The 21,431-nt window shown below is 52.2% G+C and overlaps 1 protein-coding gene across 3 annotated transcripts; it reads right to left on the reverse strand.

Annotated features, from left to right (window-relative positions):
- LOC102065695 (uncharacterized) lies at positions 1–14,909 on the reverse strand. 3 transcript variants are annotated; one of them, XM_074545890.1, is made up of 5 exons: positions 14,777–14,906; positions 4,875–5,342; positions 3,491–3,823; positions 3,014–3,174; positions 1–2,210 (listed from the first exon to the last, which is right to left on the reverse strand). In XM_074545890.1, the coding sequence occupies exons 1-5, from the start codon at positions 14,841–14,843 to the stop codon at positions 2,166–2,168; spliced, it is 1,074 nt and encodes a 357-aa protein (XP_074401991.1). In that variant the 5' UTR covers positions 14,844–14,906; the 3' UTR covers positions 1–2,165. The 3 variants fall into 3 exon arrangements, with proteins under 3 accessions (XP_074401991.1, XP_074401990.1, XP_074401992.1); XM_074545889.1 differs by having other exon boundaries at positions 2–2,210; positions 4,875–5,345; positions 14,777–14,909; XM_074545891.1 differs by lacking the exon at positions 1–2,210 and adding an exon at positions 2,217–2,883 and having other exon boundaries at positions 4,875–5,345; positions 14,777–14,909.
- Between the last annotated feature and the right edge of the window lie 6,522 nt (positions 14,910–21,431).

The following is a 21,431-nucleotide window of genomic DNA, read 5'->3' on the forward strand; positions in this document are numbered from 1 at the left end:
AATACGAGGACTGAGACACTTTTGGCATTTGTAACTTTATTGCAGAAAAAAAAAATCCAATATCAACATATTTTACAAACAAAGTTGCACTTTGGTGTTGGGCGAGTTTTTCCTCACCCCTTTTCCCTGCACAGCGATGCATGGGAAACCAGAACAACCAGCCTCTGCCCTTTTGATTGTGTGCAGACACACTTCCCAGATATGCCAGCCTGCACCAGTTCCAGCCAGGATGGAGTTCTGTTTTCCACCACTAACTTGCCAACTTTGTGCCGAAAACCAGCAGCACCCTGCCCTCCGGCAGGGGAAACAAGTCTGTAGCTAGGGAGATCACTCTGTGCAGACAATGCTTGATACAAAAGCTTTGGAGTTGTGACAATTGCTCTTCAGTTCTCATGCAATCATAGAAGAGAACCAACCCTCTTCCCTATTTTACTGGGCATAAATACACAGATGGAAGGCCAAACTGAAGCCCAACTGCACTGCAGCCATTTGTCAGCCACTCTGGAAGCAGCAGCACAGGGAGGAGGAACTGCTGCCTTACCCAGTTCATCTATTTGACCCAGACCAGTTCTGCTCCATCTTTGGGCTTTCCAGGCTACTTGAGCTCAGCTGATGGGGAATTATCCCTTACCCTGCTATGACAACCACTAACAGCACTGGGAAAAAAAAAAGGTACTTTTGCAAGTGAGGCTTGGTATCTGTCCTTTGTGGGGTTCAGTGATGTTGCTACTGAAAGGAGAGGAGAAACTGAGGCTTGTAGAGCAATGTGCCAGATAAACTCTAGCCCTTGCTGTATCCTGAGGGAGCAACTGGCTTAGTCAAAAATCAAACACTCTAGAGAAGGCATGTGTTTCCATTTTTCTGCAGTCAAATGTGAGTTAGAAAACAGGAGCAGGTGTAATTACATGAAGATTGTCATGTCACACACACTCCAGTCTTTTTGAGGCAAGGGCACCAAAAGCTCCTCTGATTTACACTCAGAGGCTCTGGTCTATGGGTTTCCTTGAGAGGCCTCAAGAGCCTTGGATGCAGTCTACAGCAGTGATATTTTGAGGCAAAAGTGCAGAATCTAATCAGCATAACACCAAGAAAGGGAAGGGGAGGAAGGCACCTACATCCAGGATCTGTCCTCATGACAAGACACAACTGGCTCAAAAGACCAACATCAGAAAGTAGAGGAGCTCTGACCTTGCATAGCACAGGAGGGAGAGCAAAGCACCAGCTTTGTACAACAACTTCCAGCAACCAGATGCTAGAAGCAAAATGGGAGGTACCTGAGGAAAGGCTTGTGTTAGCCCAGGCAGGGAAATGGACTAAAGCATTTACTGGGCTTGGGAAAGGAGGTTACACATATGCCAAAAGCATCAAGTGTAGGAGACACGGTTTCCTAATTGTGGTGAGACCAAATTAGTGTGTCTAATTGGCAATAGACTGAGTCCTGTCAAGCTCAGTTAAGCTAACATTATGTTCAATTTCCTCCCAGCAACTTCAAAGCAACATCAAGTAGCAGGGGCACTTCTCCAGTGGCCACAAAACACTTCCCTGGTTGAAGAGAAAAGGTGTGCATCTAGGAAGGAAGCAGAGTAGTCTTTTATCCTCCTGTAGGTGTTTCAGGATGGGCAATGCCAATACTGGGACTAAAGCTGAAACAGGAACAAAAACAAAAGTGCAAGAAAACCCCCAAAACAAACAACCTTAAAAATACAGAACAAGAGGGAGCCCAATAGAACTGATTTCCACATCCTTGGCTTCCTCAGAAAACAGCAGTCTCCTTTGCTGGCACTGTGCTGACACCACCAGTGTTAAGAGCCCTAGTCTGAAACACTTGCCCACCTCCTTTGAAGGCAGCAGCCACCAAGATCAACAGAAGAGATCCATGCAGAACACCATGGCAAGGGTTGTCTTGGCTAATTGGTTGCCACACTAAAAGGAGGACACTTCTTCAGGGCATTGTTTTGAGGTGAGCCTGGAGAAAAGGGTCAGACTTGGGCTCTGATTTGCAGCATAGAAGCTTCAACACTGACCTATTGAAAATGTCTAAAACCAAAAACCATCTGAAAAGGATCTTTCAGTTGTGTGCAAATCACAGCCCCTCATTCCTCAGCAGATCGTCTGGGACCAAGTCCTCAAGGCCTTTTCCTCTGGGCAGCAGACAGCCTGGTTGCCTAGTAGCTGTAGAGGGAGAGAGGGGTGTCCTCCATCATGTCATCCTAGAAGCAGAGAAGAGGGGCTTTAATGAGATGTCTGCATGGTGGCATCATGGTCCCAGCCTGGGAGACTGCTGTGCAGGCAGCACAGCCTGCTCAGCCACACCTCACAGCGTGGCATCTGCCCAGCCATCCACCTAAACGCTGGCACTGTGCAGCTCCTGGATCTTTGGGCTGTCAGTGTCCCTCCTGCTGCAGCATTTGGAGAGAAGAGGTGTGTGCAGGAACTGCCTGCCTGCTGCAGGGATGTGGAAAACTCTGGCTGTTGAAAACTCCACTCAGCTTGAAACAGCATCAGCTTGCGTGCTTAGCTGCAGCACTCCTCTGTTCCAGAAAGTTCAGGGAGTTATTTGCAGCTTCCCCAGAGCTAGTCCAGCCTCTGGAACCCTCATATATTTTTATATTCCCAAATGGTCAAACACAGACAGACAAACAGACAACCTCTCTGGAACAGAGCATCAAATCTGCTTTGTCATAGTTACAAAGCAAATATATCAAAAAACAGGAGGAGAGGGCAGGAAGGTGTCATTTCAGGACAAGCCTGGATGGAGCTCTCCTTCCTCTCTCTAACCTCTCAGCGTTCCCCTGCAGAGTGAGGGGAAGGCAGAGAGCTTCTTTAGTGCCCAGCCTTGAGACTTGCTGTCTTGACTCAAACCTTGGATGGAAGGAGAGGGACCTAAGGAGGAACAGGAGCGTGTGATCAGCATTGGCGCTGCTGCAAACACCCAAAGCACTGCTAATGGAGGAGAGCAGCAAAGCAGTGAGTGGCCGGGCAGCCCAGGTGGGGCTGGTGGAAGCAGACTCACCATGGGCAGGTCCTGCAGGCGCCGGAACTCGGTGCGGTTGTTGCGCTGGCGGTAGCGCAGGAATCCCACCAGGGCCAGGATGGCCACCATGACAATGAACACGGAGATCACAGTGATCACCAAGGGGTCAGCCCTCGCTTTACCAGCCAAAGTGGGGAGCTCTGCAAGGAGACCAAGGGAATGAGGCCAAGGGAGAGCCCTCAAAGGCTGGAACAGCAAAGCTTTCTTTTCTGCTTCTGCTCAGTACAACCAAGAGGCAATTTCAGGTAGCTCCAGCAATTTGCCATGTTTTGTGAGAACAGGTACAAAACAATTACAGAATCTATTACAGGCTGGAAAGGACCTCTGTGATTATCAGTCCAACCCATGACCTAACACCACCTTGTCAACCAGACCACATCCAGTCTTTCCTCAAACAACCCCAGGGATGGTGACTCCACACCTCCCTGGGCAGCCCATTAAAAGCAGTGCATTTACCTGAATTATCATCACCAACATCCAACACAGAAGTCTTCTCATGCCTGGGCTCCAGTGACTGTGCCAGTGTGGGCGTGCTGGTGGGGATGGCAGCTGTGCTGGCAGGCGTGGAGCTGGTCACAAGGGGTGTCACTGTCACTGTCACAGTACTGGAGGCAGTAGCAAAGGACGTGCTCCGTACAATGGAGGTGGGAGCAGAGGAGGTTCTGGGCTCCACAGTGCTCTCCTCTGTGGCACCCACAGGGCTCGTTCCTGCCTTGGTTTCAGACCTTGCTGCTGTGGGCCTCAGGGTCTGCCCATCAAAAAGCCCTGACTGAGAGCTGTTAGTTGTTGCTGCAAAATAGGAACAAGCAGTTATTTCAAAGGGCCCAGTGCAAGCACACTGTTCTGTGGGACTGGACAAGATGGAGGCAAGAGTGTAAGAAAGACTGCTGGGACTATAGGTATAGCAGCTTATTGTCAACCCTTTGGAAAATAAGCAGAGCCTTTAGCACAGCCACAGCTGAGCCACACTATAACCCACAGTGCTTAGAAAGTCCTCTCAGTTTTCATATGTGCCAATCTGCAATGTCAGCCAACCTTATCTGGGCCCACAAGGCCTGTCCTTGGGGATAAAGGACAAGCAGAAAAGCTTAAACAACTTTACACACACCTGAGGATCACCCCAGAGCAAGACACTGGGACAGGCCTCTCATCCCTCCTTACAGGGAGCACAAAGGGGGCTGCCCAGGGACTGGGTAGCAGCATCCCCTGAGGCTGTGTCAGTTGTCACAGAACAGCAGGACCATGTGACACAAGCCAGGGAAAACAAAGCAGTTGTGCATGAACACCATGTAAATCAGTTGATCAGTCAGTATCTGCCTTGCATTAGGGGTGTGTGACAGCCTGGCAGGCCCCAAGATGGACAAAACTGGGATTGCAGACCCTATAACCAGTCCCCATGCTGCCCAGAGGGATCTGAAGGTAGGGTAGGGTTTCCCATGGTTGGATGGATGAGCTGTCACTTGTGCCATCTCCATGTTTTGTGTTAAGGGAGGGTGTGCTTCTCCAGGGAGGCTCCCACTGAGCCCCCAGCCCTGATGCCAGACAGGCCCAGCTGGGCAGTGCTGCTAAGGCATGTTGTTTCAGATTAGATATATGAAGGATGTCCCTGCACACAATCAATCAGAAAGCAACCAGCACAATTAACACCAGAATTAATGAGGTTTGCAAAGAGGATGCTGAACCAACATCTTTGCAAATAATTTGCACTGAACTGGCTCTGCTTAGTGTCTCATTCCCTTCTTCTCCCTCTCTCCAGTTAGCAGGAGAGTGTTCAGACATTCCCAGGTTGTCCATCCTTGAGGCAGGACTTGGTGCACAGGCAGTAAAAGCAAAATCTCACCGGGCCCAGTGTTCAGAGGAGGCGTGGGGGTTGCACTGCTGGCATCATCCGTCTCTTCAGTTGTGCTGAAAGGTTCTGTGGCTTCATGGCCGGGCTGGTTTCCTTCCAGAGTGCTGGCAGTCAAGGTAGGGGAGGGGATTTCAGTGCTGCTGTTGGCTGACAAGCTCATGTTGTCATGCTCAGGATGTGTAACTGTGATGTCCCCAGGACTGGCAGTGGTAGAAGCCTGCAGTGTCTCTGCCTTGGAGCCTGCCACGGGGGTGGTGGTGATGAAGGCATCCTCCACCTCTGTAGCACGGGCCCCTGTGGCACTGAGTGTTGCAGCAGTCGGGTTTTTCTCCAGGCCTGGCTGAGGAATGGCAGCAGTAACTGCAGGGACGTCAGAGGCTTCCCTTGGCTGAAGCGAGGTGAGCGCTGTGCTAGGAAAAGGTGACAGTGACACCAAGGCCTCTGCTGTCTGCTGACCCTCTGCTGTGGAACAGAGAAGTTTGTCAGAGATCCCACAGTGAGAGGACAAACAGGGGGGAAGGACAGAAATGGAACTTCTTTATCCCCTTAATTCCAAATCCAGCACAGGTTCACACCTGGGAAAGGGATTCTGACAGCTCCTCTGTCCTCCTGGTTTTTGAGGCAGGGACCTGTTCTAGGGGACTTTTTCTTTACCCTCCTGTCTCTCCAGTCCTGTGCTGTTGTTCTCTAGGGTTGGCACGACCAATCCCTGTATCCTTGAGCAACTTTTAAACGTTTTAAAAGGATTTAGTTTTGTTTAAAGTATCACCTGAGACCTGATTTTGTAAGGAATTTAGATAAGTCTTCTTTGGTTCATTGAGAAAGAGTCAAAAGTGGTGCTGAAAAAATACAAATGAGGAAAATGTGGAAGAAGACTCTCTAGCTCCCCTGGCCCAATGAAGCAGAGAGAAGTGATATTCAAAAAGACTGTGGATGGCAAAGGTAAAGCACATATTGTGAGTCACCTTGGCAGTAGTGTGGGGTTCTGCTGGAGGGAAAGGTGAAATGGGCAGCAAGAGTATTACAGCTAACAGGGCTGGGGTGTGCCATGGGAACTGCCTTCCTGAGCTATTTATGAACACATCACCACCATGAAATACAACTGTTGTCATAGAAATGGGGAGCTACTCAGCCTCCCACTACAGCAAAAACGGGCAGCTTCCCTGAAGGGAACCTGCAGCAAGCAAAGATCCCCCCAGATCCACAGCTGCTAGACAGTGTGACAGCATACAGGAGGAGGAAAGCCAAAAGGCTCTTACACTGCCTGTTCATAAACACAGATCCTGTGAGGGTTTTTCAGGGTACAAACAGGAAGAAAACAGAGAAATGTAGCCACATCGGGATGGACTCTCCAATTTTAAAATGTCTCATAGTCAATATTTTGACAATTTCTGTTAAAGTTTCTATCCAAGCCACGAAGGACTGATGAGCTAATTACAGAAAAAAATAAAGGTACTGAAGGAAATCCATCATCATGTCCCTTCTCCCCACAGTGAAGAAGCATCCAGCGCAGATGCTGTCAGCAGTAAACATTCATCCACCAGCCAGGCAGCCCATTCTTATACTGTTTTGGGGAAATTTCAGCATTTTTAAAAGCTCTTCAGAACAGACAGAGTTATCAAAGCTCTTCTCCAGCTACAGCACTTAACAGACCCTAAAAAAAGACACAATACATGGCTCTCTCAAGACCTTTGCAGTACCCTGACCAGCTGGAGAATTCAAAGCCCTGAGCAGCCTGATGGAGCTGTGCTTCCCCAGCCCGGGGCCCCAGCCCCAGGAGGGCTCCTGCAGGGATGCACAGCCCTGCTCTGCACATTCAAAGAACGAGCTCTCACAGGGAACCCAGCTGGGGCAACTTCAACATGAAGACCAAAGGCCTGAGCGATGCTCCCTTTGGCCTCTCCTGGATCCAGACGTGCATGTCCAGAAGGTGCCTCCAAATAAAGCGAGCTGCTCTGCCATGGAGCTCAGGTTAGGATACACCAACAACACCTGGAAGGAAAAGAGCTGAATGCTGGGTTTCCTGGGACCAGGCACCAAAAGGCATTGTCACCAAATGTGACAATTCCCAGCCCTAAACACAGCGCTGCTATTGAACACGGGGTGGGATCCCACCAGCTCCGGCTGCCGGCTGGGCACTGGCGGATGCTTGCTCAGTAAACACCCACTGCCTGCTCCTGCCCTGCCAGAGACAGAGCCCTGCTGTCACCACGGGATAAACAGGAAAGGTGGTGCCCAGGTGCCTGGCCAGTGGCAAGCCTGGCTATGCGCTGCTCTGAATAGCTGGCCTGTGTCCGGGCAGCCTCTCATGGGGTGGCAAGTCATGACTTGAGTCATGCAGAAGAAAGATTTGTGGAAAGCTATCTTGCACAAAGGCCTGAGCAACTCTGCAGCCATCGTACCACTTTCTGACCAGAAAAGTGATAGGCAAGATGGGTGCTAATGTCTTTACAAGCAGCTCCATGGGTGAGGGTCTTTAGGAGAAGTGGGTCCTCATGTCTCTACCAACCTCAAGCTGCAAAGTTCGTTGCAGAACCCAGTTCGAATTTCTGGTGGATCCACAGAACCCAGATAGCCGTAACTTGGGGGGAAATGGGTGATTTTATGTACAAAAGGAGGGAAGGCAGATGAGTCTGGGTCCTACACACCAGGACACCACCCCGCGTGCCTACCGCGAGGTGCTGTGGGACAGGAGGGTTTATGGGGACAAGCAGGTCCCCCCAGTCCGCTGCACTCACAGCTTCCTGCTGTCTGCAAGAGGGACAGCCACTGGGACTGGCATTTCCCTAAGCTCTTCTCTCCGAGAAGCCACCTGGCTTCTTCCCACAAAATTATCTAGTGTCCATCACTGCGAAAGAAAATGGTTCCCGGGTGGATTGGCCACTCTGGTGTAACACAGCACTGTGGTGTGAAAAACCTGGTTTGTAGAGAATTGCAGAAGAGATTTTAAATTAGCAGGTGAGGAACAAGGGACTGTTTCCAGTATGGCAAGTGTTGATGGCACCTCAATTAGCAAGTCATCCAGCCCAGCACAGCACACTCAGCTCAGGAAACAAAGGAGAGCCTAATCCAGACTAACATTCTAAAAATTCAAGACATTAAGAGATGATGGTGGAAAGATAGAAAAGGCAAGAGCCTTAGAATGGCCAAGGAAACAAAGGACTGAGTAAATCCTGATCACCCGGGGACAGGCAGACAAAGGATTCCCATCACCCATCTGTCAGCTCCTGAGGGGTAAGGGCACATCGAAAGCCAGCACAGTCACCAAGCAAAGCACCTGGGGAAATCCCCCAGAGGTGCAGCTTGTTCCTTGTGAGCTGCAGGTGCTAAAAGGTACAAGCGCTGAGTTTTATTTCAGTTTCAGTTTAAATAAAACCACTCCTCAAAAGGGCCTTGCTGCAATGCCACAGCTTTGTTTACCAGTTTTATCATCCATCCAATAGAACAACCTAGTGCCACGCAAAGTGAGCCCGGGGCAGAGGCTGCGGTGCAGAGGGGAGAGCAGAGCACTGTGCACAGCAGAGCATTGCTGCCTGTGCCGGGGCACACCCGGCAAACCCTGCCCGGGCTGGGATCCTCCGGGGTGCAGCTCCTGCTCTGCTCTGGAGCCCGGTACCCAGCAGGTCGGGAAATCCCCAGCTCCAGCGCAGCTGTTGCTGCCCCAGTCACTGGGTGCTGATGGTTTTAGCTGTTTATCAGTCACCTATAGAGATGCAGGTCAGAGCTCGTTCCTCTGGAGTCATCCTGGAGAAGCTCTGCTTCCTGCACCACATGCCAGGAAAGCCACGGCTGTACTGCCTAAGGCATCACCCTCACCAGCTTCAGGAGACAAGAGAAAACCATGTCCTTCTTGTTTCAGATGCAAATGGCAAGAGTTAGTGTGAATGCTTCACCTTTTCTGTGATTCTCCAAGACCTGATAGCTGCAGCATTCTAGGACAGCTGGTAAAGGTGCACTCACCCTTGAATTCATAACAGAGCAGCTACAACTGTCCCAGGATCTGTAAGCAAGAGCTCTGACCATAAGAATATGTCTTTCCCTGATAGGGGGCTAGGGGTGAGCTTGCTTTGGTTATATTTCAGCCTGCTGAAGCAGAGCTGGTCCCCTGGCTACAGCCCCACTCCTGCCCTGTGTCTGTGCTAACGCCCCAGGCTCAGTCTGTGCGTGGTGAGAACCAGAGATCCCAGACCACATTAGGGCAGGGCTGGTGGATTTGGAGCAGCAGCTCCCATCAGACTGTGCTGACTGCAGTGACCTCTGTCTGGGAAACAAGAGGGGCAAAGGAAGAGAGTGGTCCCAGGGGAGGAGGGATGCAGCCAAGCAAGAATCAGCCCCTGCCTTGGATAAGGGTGGGAAACACTCCCAGCTCTTTCAGGGAAGGGAGGGCTCTGAACATCAGCCCAGAGCTTCGACCCCTCTCTAGCATTGTCTGACAACACTGAGAGACTTCCACGCATCAACCCAAGCTGCCTCCAGCCCCAGAACAGACATGGTAAATTATGCTAAAACAGAGAGGAGTGAAGGAAGCCAGCTCTGCAGGAAACAGGGCCATTCCTGCCTTGTGCTCCCTGCCCAAGATTCAGGGCTGGGGCCAGGCGAGGGGCTGAGGAAGGTTTGCACAGGCAGGACAGAGTCACTGCTGTGCCAGGGTAGTCTCACAGGGTGGGGACCGTGGTCTCCATGCTCTACCACAGCAGCCACCCCACCATCTATTTTCTTCTCAGATAAAACAATAACAGAGCAGGGCCTCAGCTGGACAAACCCTCAACAAGCTTCTGCCACAACCCTCCTGCCTCTCTCAGCAGCATCCTCTGCACCCTCCTTCCTGTCTGGCAGAAACAGCAGCCTGGCTCCCCAAAGGTCAACACCTCGCTCAAATCCATAGGTTTGAACACTTTTAAAAACCTTTTTAGGATGAGATGAAGGTGAGGAGGCCCATGGCAGGCTGGCTCCTGGGGACTGAGGCGGAGAGCAGGGCAGCACGGTGCAGGCTGCAGCCACCACTGGGAAAAGTGCACTGTACCAGGTGAGAGCTAAGCACAAAGATGAGAAGGATTCCCCCAGGATTTCAGAGAAAGTGCCCATGGGAGCAGGACTCCCTGGTGTTGATGTATCCTCCTGCACAGGCTGCCACTGTCTGAGGATAGCACCTCACTTAAATCAGCTTCCTACAGAATGCATGTGAAACTACTGCTCTGATTCATTGAAAAGGCACCCAAACCCTTCTACAATGCTATTTTGGTGCACTAAATGAATTCAATTTCCATTTAAGTGTAACAGCTCCACTCACAAACAACCTGGTAAAATGGAAAAATACATTGTTTAAAAAGTCAAAGCATAAACTATAACCTGTATGTATCAAAGCAGTCATATCTTATTGCTTAGCAAACTACTTCATTAAGTGTAGAAATTATCTTTTGTTGCCAGTTATTACATTTTATGGTTACCAACCAACAGTAATTAGACAATCTCTTCAAGGAAAAAAAAGCTTGAGTATAAATGCAAATAAAACCATATAGTGGGATTTAAAACGAAGGCTCTTCATTTCATTTAAAAGCAGAACTGGAATAGCTCCTGATTAGATCCTTGCTGAGCCTGATCTCTTTTCCTGGAATAACAATAATAAAAAAACCAAACAAGCAGCAGAAGAGATTTCTGGAGCCCTTCAGGAAGGTGCCAGATGCACCCAAGGATGCTGTAGAGCAAACACCCTCGCGGTGGTGAAGCAAGCTCAGAGACAGGATCGGGTACAAGGGGCAGCTGCTTTGTAAGCTCAGCTCCATTGGGTACCTTGCAGGACCTCGATGGAGGCAGGGTGCCAGAGGCTGCATTTGCCACAGGCTCCAGTGCTCTCCCTGCCAGGGCTGATGTCCACACTGTCCCCATCCCAATCCTGGCTGAGAGAGGCTGGACAGACTCCCTGTGCTCCAGGACTCCAGGCAGGAGGTGTAGGCACCCATCCAGCCTTGCAGCCTGCTTGGGGACCACCTGAAGGTCTTCACGGCAGAGTTTAATTCATTGCATCCCTGCGAGCTGCTCTGCAGGCACCAAAACTGGGGGGGCTGAAAAGGGGGTGCTGAGCACCCAGTTCAGCCCTGCAGAGCTGCCAGGCCAGGCTGGCTGCAAAGCAAGGGCTGAGGTAAGGGACAGGAATAGAAACCAGCTCTCCTGACGGGAAGGAGGTGGCCACGAGCAGAGCACGAGACGGGGGCAGATTAGATATGGGGAGCTGAGTGAGTGTGGGGCACTGGGGAGGGACAGCCCAGCACCCAACCTGCCCAGCCAGGCAGGAAGATGATTCCTCAGGGCATCTGTGGATACCAGGCCACAGGCTTGAACCGCGGGGAGAAAAAGGGGAGGCAGTGCTACCACCTCAACAGATGGCACTGCATTGGGAACCAGGACAACCAGCCAATGTGGCATGGCAGAGCAAGAGCTGCAGCAACAGGCATGAGCAGCCCTGGAAACAGCACTACAAATGCCAAGCACAGGTACTTCAGTACTAGGAAAACCCATAAAACAGCAGAGAAACAGCACAGCACAGAGCACACAGTACTGGGACAGCACCAGCCTGATCACTACCTGCAGGAACAGCATCCCAGGGTGTCACACTGCCTGGCCCTGCCACATGAGAGAAATCTAAAAAAACTTCCTTCCTACAGGTTTGCAGGAAGCTCTATCACTGATCCCCCATTTAGAGGTAAGAGGGCTTATCCCAAATTTCTATGGCAGGGAAAAGGGAGAGCAGGCTGCCTGCTCAGCTACCACTGTCAGAGCAGCCAGTTATTTTCCAGGGGCCACATACAGCTATGGAGCACCTTGCTTGGCAGAAAGGTGCCCGGGAGACTCCCATGCTGTCTGCTTTTGTTCCTCAGTAGGGGACTGAGCAGTGGTGAAGGCTCCTTCACCCAGAAGCTGCTGGGCACACCCATGGCATGCACGGCCTGGGAAGCCTGCCCTTCTCTGGGGTTGTGTAACCCCGGTAATACAGCAACAGCAGGGAGCTCTGGCATCAGACAGCCTGGCCCTGCTTACCTCAGGAGTCACAGCTGCAGTGGAAGAAGCATTCACATCATTAGGAGAAATTAATAAGCCAGTTGCCTTAATAGCAGCCCCATGTCAGCAGGGAGCCTACTCTCCAGTGCAGTGTGGCAAGAACTGGGGGAAGTCTGGACATCAGGAAACTTGCCCAGCCCTGGGCAGCCCTACAGGGCTCAGGATGTGACCCCAGACTCAGGGGCACTGAGCCCCATGAAAGCTGCTCCAGAGAGCATTGTGGGGATGATCACAAATCAAGGGAAATCCTGTGGCAAGAACTGTGTCTGCCCACCCAGAGGGTCTAGGTGGAAAGGAAGGAGGGACAGGGGCTTCTGTACTTTAGATTGTCCCATCTCCCCTTTGTCTGCAGGGATGGGGCCAAGGGAGCTGAAGGAGGTGAGTGCTTTGCCCCTGCCCAGCAGGTCAAGCCTTCTGGGAAGGGCAGCACAGAGACAAGGCCCACCCTGCCCCTGGGGCAGAGGGAAAATCATGTGTAGAAATGGCATCAAAGACTGATGGCATGACATGAAAGGTTGGGCTGGGAGTGCAGGGTCACACTGCTGGAGGAAACACCCAGAGCAGGGAACCAAGCTGTGGCTCAGCTCTGGGTGCAGCAGAACTGGAGCTGTCCTGTCAGGGTGGGGCCAAGTCCATCCACTTGTCCTTGCCCTGGGCAAACAAAGGGAAAAAAATCACGGAAAATCGTCAGTGGGACCTTGAAGCAGACACTCCGCCTGCCTTGTGTGCATGGCCCCGGTGGTGCCCACAGATGGGGCTTGATGTGCTCGTGCTGCTCCCAGCCCTGCTCTGCTCTCACTGCTTGCAAGGCAGCTCAGCACGGGAGGGAGAGGCAGAAAAATGCCCAGACCAAAATTACTCGGGGTTTTATTTGTAAGGCTGATGGAGCTGGAGGAAGTGGATTTCCGCAGGCAGGGAAGAAAGGCTGCATTGAGAGGCTGGGGTGGGCAGAGCACAGGAGAGCAGCAGCCTGAGCTCCTCTGTGGCCCTGCTGCAAACCCAAATGGGGAGTGGGAGCAGGCACTGCTAGACAGCAGGAGCAAAGGGAATCTGTGCTGGGAGCAGGGCAGAGAGCACTCTGGAGCTGGGACAAATCCAGCTTTGGACAAATTTGTCTAGGACTGCTGACTTTGGGTGAACCGTTCCTTTCCCCACCACTGTCCTGGTGAGATTTTCTGGTGTCTCATTATGGGTTGTGCTTGCTAAGAGGCATTTTATTAACGGTGGCATATCTTCCCATCTTTTTTCTCTTTTCACAAAACATCTGGTCTTTCAACCACAGTTGAGATTGGGTAACAAATTCAAAAGCTATGAGGGCAAAGGCCAGGTCAGCTGCATAGGTAACATTTCCTGAGACTGTGGAGAATCTTGGATTGGGACACTAAGCAACAAAAATCCCAGGAAAAACCTAGTGCAATCTTAATTTCTGGTACATTCTGTCAGTTTGAGTCTCGGACTCTGCAGCAAGAAGGTTCCTAGGAGCCAGCTGGGGCAAGGGGCTCCCTGGGGTTTCCCAGTGTGCCCAGAGTGAGAGACACGGGGCCAGAACAGCCCCCGGCAGCTCAGAGCTCCTCCTCCTTTCAGCGGTGGAAATCCTGAATCCTTCCTTTGCCCGTGGCTGGCCACCTCCCCACAGCCCATCGCAGCACAGCCACTCTGTGGGGAGCGCAGCTTCACCCACATAAAGGGCGCTGGTTTGGGACCGCTCCCAGCGCTCAGCCTCAAACCCAGGCGCATCCGGCACCCAAAACCTCATCCTGAGTGCTGCTCTCGCTGCTGGAGCTCAGCCCCACAGGCATCTATTCTAGGGTTTTCCCAGCCCTAATTAGTCATTAGAAACTGAGTTTCTGTGTGTCACTCCCTGGTCTGTATTGATGCAGTAACGGTGCTGGGATCTGACCAGGCTCTGGCCAAGGGTTTTTCTCAACCACAAAGAAGAAGAAACACGTTTTGCTTTCTGTGCCCCTGAAGCGCAGAGCCTTTGTCACTACCAGGGTCACGGGGAAGGTGACAGCCCCCAGACTTGGGGCGCACTCCAGCTGCGCGGCAAAGCTCGGTGGTGTCGGTGGACGGGGCTGTCAGCGCCACGCTGCACACTGCGTCTGCCCACGTGGGGACGCGTTGATCCCAGAGCAGAGCTGAAATACGGCCCGGGAGCCTGCCCGGGGCCGGGGTCTGGCTCCTGCTCCGTCCCGAAAAGCTCCATCCGCCTTGCCCCTCTCCCCGCAGGCACAGGGCCCTCGTCCCGTCGTGCTGGGGGAGGCGACAGAGTTCGGGCTTTGTCCGGGCTTCCCTCGGGGCAGCTCAGCAGCGGCTCGGAGGCACCGCGGGCGGCAGGAGGCTCGCAGGGCTGGATGCTGCCGGAGGGGAGCCCTCCAGGACCGCCGGCCCCCTCCCCGCACATCCCCTCGGGATCCCGCCGGGCGGGAGCTGAGCCCGGGTGGCTCCGCCGGCGGGAGCAGCGCTGCCGGCAGTGCCTTGTATGGGCAAGGCCGGGACGGGCGGCCGCGCTGCTGCCCGGAGCGCGGGGCTCAGCCGGGACCCCCCGAGCATCCTTGGGCCGCCTCACCTGCGCGTCCGCCGGGGCGACGGCGCCGGGGTCCGAGGGCATTTCGCCCGACTTTGGGGGACAGGCCCGGGGCGCTGCTCCCGGAGGGGGAACCCTGGTGGGGGCTCTCCAGACCCTTCTCCCGCAGCCCCACCAGCGGGCGGAGGAACCCGAGTCCCGGCGCTGCCCCGACGGCTGTCCCGGCGCTGCGCTCCCCGCCGCGGCGGGACCGGCGGGATCCCCTCGGTCAGCCCCCCGCCCCGGCACCCCTCGGCGGCCGCCCCGGTACCTGGCAGGGCGCAGAGCAGGCAGCAGGCGGCGGCGAGGCGGAGCAGGGCGCGCCGCGTCCCCTCCATGCTGGGCCGATCCGCGCTGGCTCCGCCGGCGGCACCGGGGCGGCGCCGGGGCGGGGCGGGCGGGGCGGGGCGGGCGGCACGTGGTGCAGCCCCGGCCCCGGAGCAGCGGGGAGGGGGCGGCTGCCGGCCCCGTATCGCGCATCCCCGTGTCGGACAGCGCAGCCTCGGTCCGGTCCCTGTTCGGTCCCCGGCACCCTCGGTTCGGTTCGCACCGTCCCCAGCATCACCAGCTGGTCCCCGGCACTCCTGGCTCGGACAGGACAGCCCCAGTCCCGCCTTTGTTCTGGGAATCCTTAGCCCAGGGTTGCACCACCCCATAGACAGTGGTTCAAGTGGCCCTAGACCAGGCTCTCACCACCTCCTAATCTGCCCTTGGCAGCCCCAGTTGAGCCTGACACCCTCACTTCTGCTCCATGCAGGGGGGGAACAGCAGATGTGCCCGACGTGGGGCATCAACTTGGGGCCTCCAGGTAGTTTCAGGGTACTTGGGTCAGTGAGCACAGCCAGGCGGGTGCAGAGGTTCTCCGAGCACCCCTGGATAACTGCCCTGGCCAGGGCTCAGCTGGGTGCTCCATGTGCCGTGTCTGGCTTCTCAGGGCATCCTGCAGCCCCTGGGACATCCCCTGGCTTCACATCCCTTCCAGCCTCTGGGGGCCTGGCCAGCCTCATCCAGGCACATCCAGGCTGAGCCATCCTCCAGGAGGTCTGACTGCTCTCCTCTGGCCGGTATTTCTGAAGAAGAGGGCCCCATGTCATGGTACGATCTGTGTTGATCCTCTCTCAGGCTGCTTTGGCAGAGGTGGGACTGTGGGTCCCCTTCTCCATCGATCCCTGTGCCGGCAGGGGACAGAGGAGGAAAACAGAAATAGGTATTAAGCCAAAAGGTTTTGCCTCCCTTTTTCAATATGGTACTGCTTGGTAGCTCCTGCTCAGTTCTGAGGTAGAAGAGAGTTGGTCTGATACAGAACTGAACATGCCTTTTACCAGCTTTATAAGAAAAAGTAAAATTCAATCTTAGCCCCTCATGGGAAATGTGTTTCTAGCTGCTCGCTACTTTCTGCCAGGAAAACTAGCTGTACCATTTTCTGGCAGAGGTAATTGTGCTTGTACAAATGTCCCAGTTCTAAGGGGAATTCTTTTAAGCATATTTACAGCTATGGAGTTGGTTATAGAAGTCTTCTGTTACCCACAGAGGTTGCAGGGCTACCCAAGAGACCAAAGCTCCCTTCGTTCCAGACAGGCTTGGTCTCTCCGTGCTGCATCACCTGGGCCAGGAGCCACCTCTCACCAGCGAGGGACCAGGGCATGTCCCTGAGCAGGGCACGAGCTCCAGAGGACAATGGCACTGCTGGCTGTGCCCCCAGCTCATGCTTGTGTCCAATGCCTGTGTGCCTGGCTCACTTCTCTGCTCTGGCCTCTCCCTGGAGGCACCAGAACCTCAATATCCACCTCAGCTGCCTTGCAGAGGGTGCCTCGCAGTCGTCAAGGTTACCGGTCCCTGTGCTTTAATTAAGCACACAGGCACTGCACGGGGTATTTTCAGCAGCTGGGGGAAAGGAGGAAGGGGTGCTGGCAGTCCTCAGTGGGGCTGGTGAGCAGCACCATAAATCTGGGCAGATGAGACCCCCTGCAGGTCACTGCTGTTATTTAGCTGATCTCCACACTCGTCAGGATTGTTATTAACACACTAATGAGGTACCTTTGGCTCCCCATAGCAAGGAAGGAGCAATTGGGAGCAAGAAAAGGGACAGCATGTGTGTAATAATGTCTTTGAGATGATACTGCTGATGTCCCACCCTGGAGAAGGGAGCAGAAAGAAGGGGAACTTTAACATCCCACTGGTACACAGCCACTTTCTCATGGAATAAGCAAAACCATTCCCCTTAGACAGCAGACAGCAGCCCCCCATGTCTGTGTAGGCTCTTGGCTTGTTCTTGAGTGAGACTGAAAACACCCTTGCAAGCCCTAGCAGCATCTAGATCAGACAGATCTGGGTAGCACAGTCTGAGAGTTGACAGTCTGAGAGTTGAGGACTTAGAATAACTTTTTAAAAAAGTTTTGTGCTCAAAAATCACAACATCAACTTCTGCCACTGTCACACCTCCCTCTTGCAGTGGCTCTATCCAGCTCCCATCCTTTTTTTCCTGGCTGCCAGCCAAGCCATGGAGCAGACCAGAGATGATAATGTTGGTTATAGTAATTTAATAGGAAGAAGCAGATCATAGAAAAATAAGTGAATAGAAAATAGTGGCAGCAAAAGAGCTGAGGGGAATTAAGGGCACAGGCAGGAGGGATGGAGGTGCTGGCCCTGGGAAGGACAAGTAAACTCAGTCCTTGGGCTGTGCCCCCAGCCCAAGGAATGACACAGACTGAGTGTCCCCTGAGTGAGCAGAGCTTTGGCCTCGCTGCCACCGTCACCTGCAGCCCCACAAAATCTGGAGAGTGATCACCAGTCCAGGGGGAAATGATTGCAGCAGTGGAGTCCTGAGCAGAGAGATGGCTCTGGGCATCTGGGTGGTTCACCTGGGCTCATGTAAATCATCCCATTTCTTGTGCTTTGGCCTCTCTCCCCCTGCCCTTTTCAGGGGCACTGGGAGCATGGCTGGTGCACATCTCAGCCTGGCCTTGCAGAGCCCAGCAGATCCCAGCCTGCCCCCTGTCCCCTTGAGGGGATGGGGCATTATTAGGATGGTCTTGGGGTAGACAGGCCCAGGCATCATCCCTAAACAGCTGCTTTCATCCTCCAGGAGCTCTTCAGTGCAGAATGAGGAGAGGGCCTGCTCTCCAAGGAAGACAGCTTGGCACTTGTAGGGATTTTCAATTCTCAAGGAAGCTGGAAGTCAACTGGCTGGAGCAGAAGAGCTAATAATTGAGTGAGTCATTCCCCCTCCCAAAGCTGAAACATTAAACCAGTTTTTTTATGAAAGGCAAATTAAATCCCACAAGTCAGAGCCAAGAAAAGAGAATTTATCAAAGAGCAGAAGATGCCACTGTGGGACTTGCAGGCAGACAGAGGGAGCATTTGCTCAGCAGCCCAGGATATTACATCTCCTGTGCCTCTCCTCCAATGTGAGGAGCACTGCCATTCATCTATTTTTAATAACAATGACGCAGGCAGTGAACCTGACTTCAAGGCTGGAATATCATCTTCTTCCCTCTGCATATCTGTCCTGACTCATCTTCTGTTCCAAGAGCTCTCCACAGCTTGGTAGCCCAGCAAAGGAAGAAAGGAAGAACAGAATTGAAAAAAAAAACCCCAAAAAACGTGGATCAGAGAGCAAAGCATAAGAGTTAGAGACTCATTCTGGGCAAGGAACAATTAGCACTGTGATTTCACTGGCTCAGGGAGCCAGGGAAAATTAAGGGTCTGGGGAACCTAAATGTATCTGGAGACAGGCTGATCAGGGAGTGGGATCTCTCAGAGAGCTGAGCAGGGATCTGGTAGCATCTGGGTACTTGTAGGTCTTGCAGCTCTGCAAAAAGGGCTGGAGAAAGCAGGAGCAGAGCTAAAGGTGCCCAGGCCTGGGGTGGCTGGTGGGGGGGACAAGCTGAAGTGCCCTGTAGTGGCAGAGGTCTCCAATTTCAGTGCCACAAAAGGGAAAAATCTCTTCACTCTTGTATCTGCAGAGATAAGCAGTGAGTGAAAGTGTGAGGAGCATAACCAGAGGAGGAGAGGTTGCTGTGCAGCCTGAGGACACAAAAAGCTGTGCTTTCATCCCAGAGATAACCTCCCTTAGCTGAGGAGTGAGGGCAGCACACCAGGCAATGCAGAAACCCTTTTGTGCCTCAATGTGAGGCAGGAGAAGTGGGACTGATGGCCTTTGGCCTCTTGGCCTTGATCTTCACAGGACTGTGTGGCCTCTTTCAGCATCCACCATGGTGCAAGGCAGTGCAAATCTGTATTTCTGCCCTTTAGTGGGTGAATACAAAGCTAATTCAGCTTCATCAGATGTTCAAGGTTTTCCCCTTCAAAACTGGTACTCAGACATCTCAAAAGTTCAGATGCTGCCCTGAGTATTGAGGTCTCACCCTTTGCTCCTCAGATCCTAAGGGCTGGGGCATGGTGTGATGAGCTCTGCCCAGGGCTGAAGCAAGGCACAGTGACACAGTCCTGGCTCCTTGTCCCAGTGTTTGCACAGCCTCATGGCTGGGAGCACCCCAGAGCAGGCAGGAGCCAGCTGGTGAGCTCAGTGCCACTCCACAACCAGGGCACCGCCAGGAGCTCGGTGACAGCCATGCCACAGCAGCGTGCCAGGGCAGGCAGGCTCTGCATGGCAGCCAAGGCAGCAGATGGCCCTGCTGAGCAGGCAGAGCAGCACAGGGCTGCAGCACCAGTGGCAGTACAGGAGCTGTCAGTTTGGGCATACCCATCTGCCCTAGAACAATCCCTGTCCAGTTCCCCAGGCAGGGTGTCTGGTGCTGTGCCAGCCCCCTGGAAGGGGAGCATGGAAGATGCTCTGACATTCCCATGGTTGCCAGGTCTCGTGCAGAGACCTGTGGTGGTGGGTTTGGGCTGACATGGAGCTGACACGGAGCAGGATTTGAGCACAAGGGCACACTGGCCACCTCCTCTGCACCAGTGGTGAGGCAGAATTGTTAACCCAGCTGGGCAGCAGGCAGAAAAGGAGCCTAGGACAGGAGCTAGAAAAGGACCCTAGGACAGGAGCTAGAAAAGGACCTATGTTGGCATTAATCAAGAGAAAATTCCTGGAATTCCCATGGGGACCCTCTCTTCCAGCTCCTGTGACATGACTTCTGATCTCCATAGGAGTAAATCAGAGCAGAATTTGACCAGTCCTACCCAAAGATGGTTTTTCTTGGCAGGTTTCATTACAGAAAGTATTTAAATCACTGTGTTAAATCACTGAAGTCCCCAATCTCATCACAATACTGTGAGGTCAAACCACTGTCTCAGTCCCGTGGGAGGGAACAGAGACAGTCCCTGTTGTGTGACACTTGTTTAATTTTAGAGCCTCTGGGGAAGACACCAGCTCTCCTGCAGTGGGGGTAAATTTACATGGATTCCTTGCATCAGCTTTCTTCTTGGGAAGGAGAAATCTCCCAAACTTCCCACCTCTGAGGCATTTGCAGATCCTGGAGGAAGGGAGTTCCCCCTTCTGCCTGCTCTCACCCACCTTCCCCTGTCTGCTTTTATGTCCAGCCAGGAGTGAACCCTGTGTTTTTTCCTGCTTTTAAAACAGGACTTGTTGTTGAGATGAAGCCACAGGAGGGCTCATAAGATGATTTATTTTCCTCTCTAAACAAGACTCAGTCACGTCACGAGTCACAGGACCTCTCGCAATGTTACATGAAACAATGTGAGCGTTTCCAACCAAGGTTCAGCTTCCCTGCATCTCTCTGGTGTGTTTTAGTGATGCTGCTTTGCACCAGTGTTTATTCCTGGATACTACCAGTAAGAATTCGCAGCCCCAAAAGCAGGAATTACACACATCTTGCTTGGGAAACAAAAAGGAGGTAAATTGTTTGATGGGAAACAGGGGAATGATAATTAATTTGCGCAGTTCTGGGCTCAGTTCCTAAAAAGAGCGGTAATCAAAACCTACCAGCAGATGTCATCTTAAAGCCAACTAAGAGCTCCCCAAGCAGCAGGAACGAGGATATCAGGGAGATACTGTTTTTTTTTTAAAGGGGATACAAAGTCGCAGGACCCTGACATGAAGGACCCCAGAGCTGACTTCACAAAACCTTGGTGAAATAAATCCCAGCAAAATATAAAGCATTGAAATTAAATTTATTTAAAAAAAATTCTAAAGAAAAAATCTTGCTAAAACCTTCTATTCTGAGACTCAATTCTGCTTGAATATAGAGAAAAGAGACTGATGGATTTGAGTAGTTTCATCTGCTTTGTCACTCTCTAAAATATGATGGATATAATAATATTTTTAACGGCTTGATTACCAAAGTTTGCTGCACCCTGTGTTTGAGCTGTCATTAGAATAGATGTTTGCAGGTGGTTGATATTTAACATTTGTGAGTGTGGGAAAATTTCCTGTGAAGGAAATCCAGGAAGAAATTAAGAAAACAAGACATTTTTTGCCTCCACACAAAGTACTTTTAATCCCTTACCTATGCAAAGATGATAATAGCTTTTGTAGTTGAACATATGGAGAAAATTTCACTGTAGACTCTTGATTGAAATTCTGAGACTAAATTTAATCAAGACATTGCAGAATAGAGAGATTTTAATCCAGCTGTAAGGAAAAGTCTCTGTTCAGTATTTAGAGCTGGTGCTAATGTGTCCAACGGCAAACTCCCTCAAGCACATTTTAGATCATGCTGAAAAGACTAGATGTAAAATTAATTATGAACAATAATGAGAAAACTTGTTAATAATATGGTACAGCAAAGCTGAGTGACACATTCTTGCCCAAGACTCTTTTTAGTCACAACTCCTCTGGTTTTTAACTCTTTGAGCTTTGGTAATTCTATCCATAACTGTACAGTAAATGAATTTTGTTTGTTGAAGAGTTTCAGTAAAAATAGCTCAGCCTCTGCCAAAGATGAGGTCAGGGAAAAAGTCAGCCTCTCGCCAATGTAAACCAAAACCCAATCCCCCTCACAAATGTT

This window comes from Zonotrichia albicollis, chromosome 8 (genome assembly GCF_047830755.1).
Source record: "Zonotrichia albicollis isolate bZonAlb1 chromosome 8, bZonAlb1.hap1, whole genome shotgun sequence".
Lineage (NCBI taxonomy): Eukaryota > Metazoa > Chordata > Aves > Passeriformes > Passerellidae > Zonotrichia > Zonotrichia albicollis.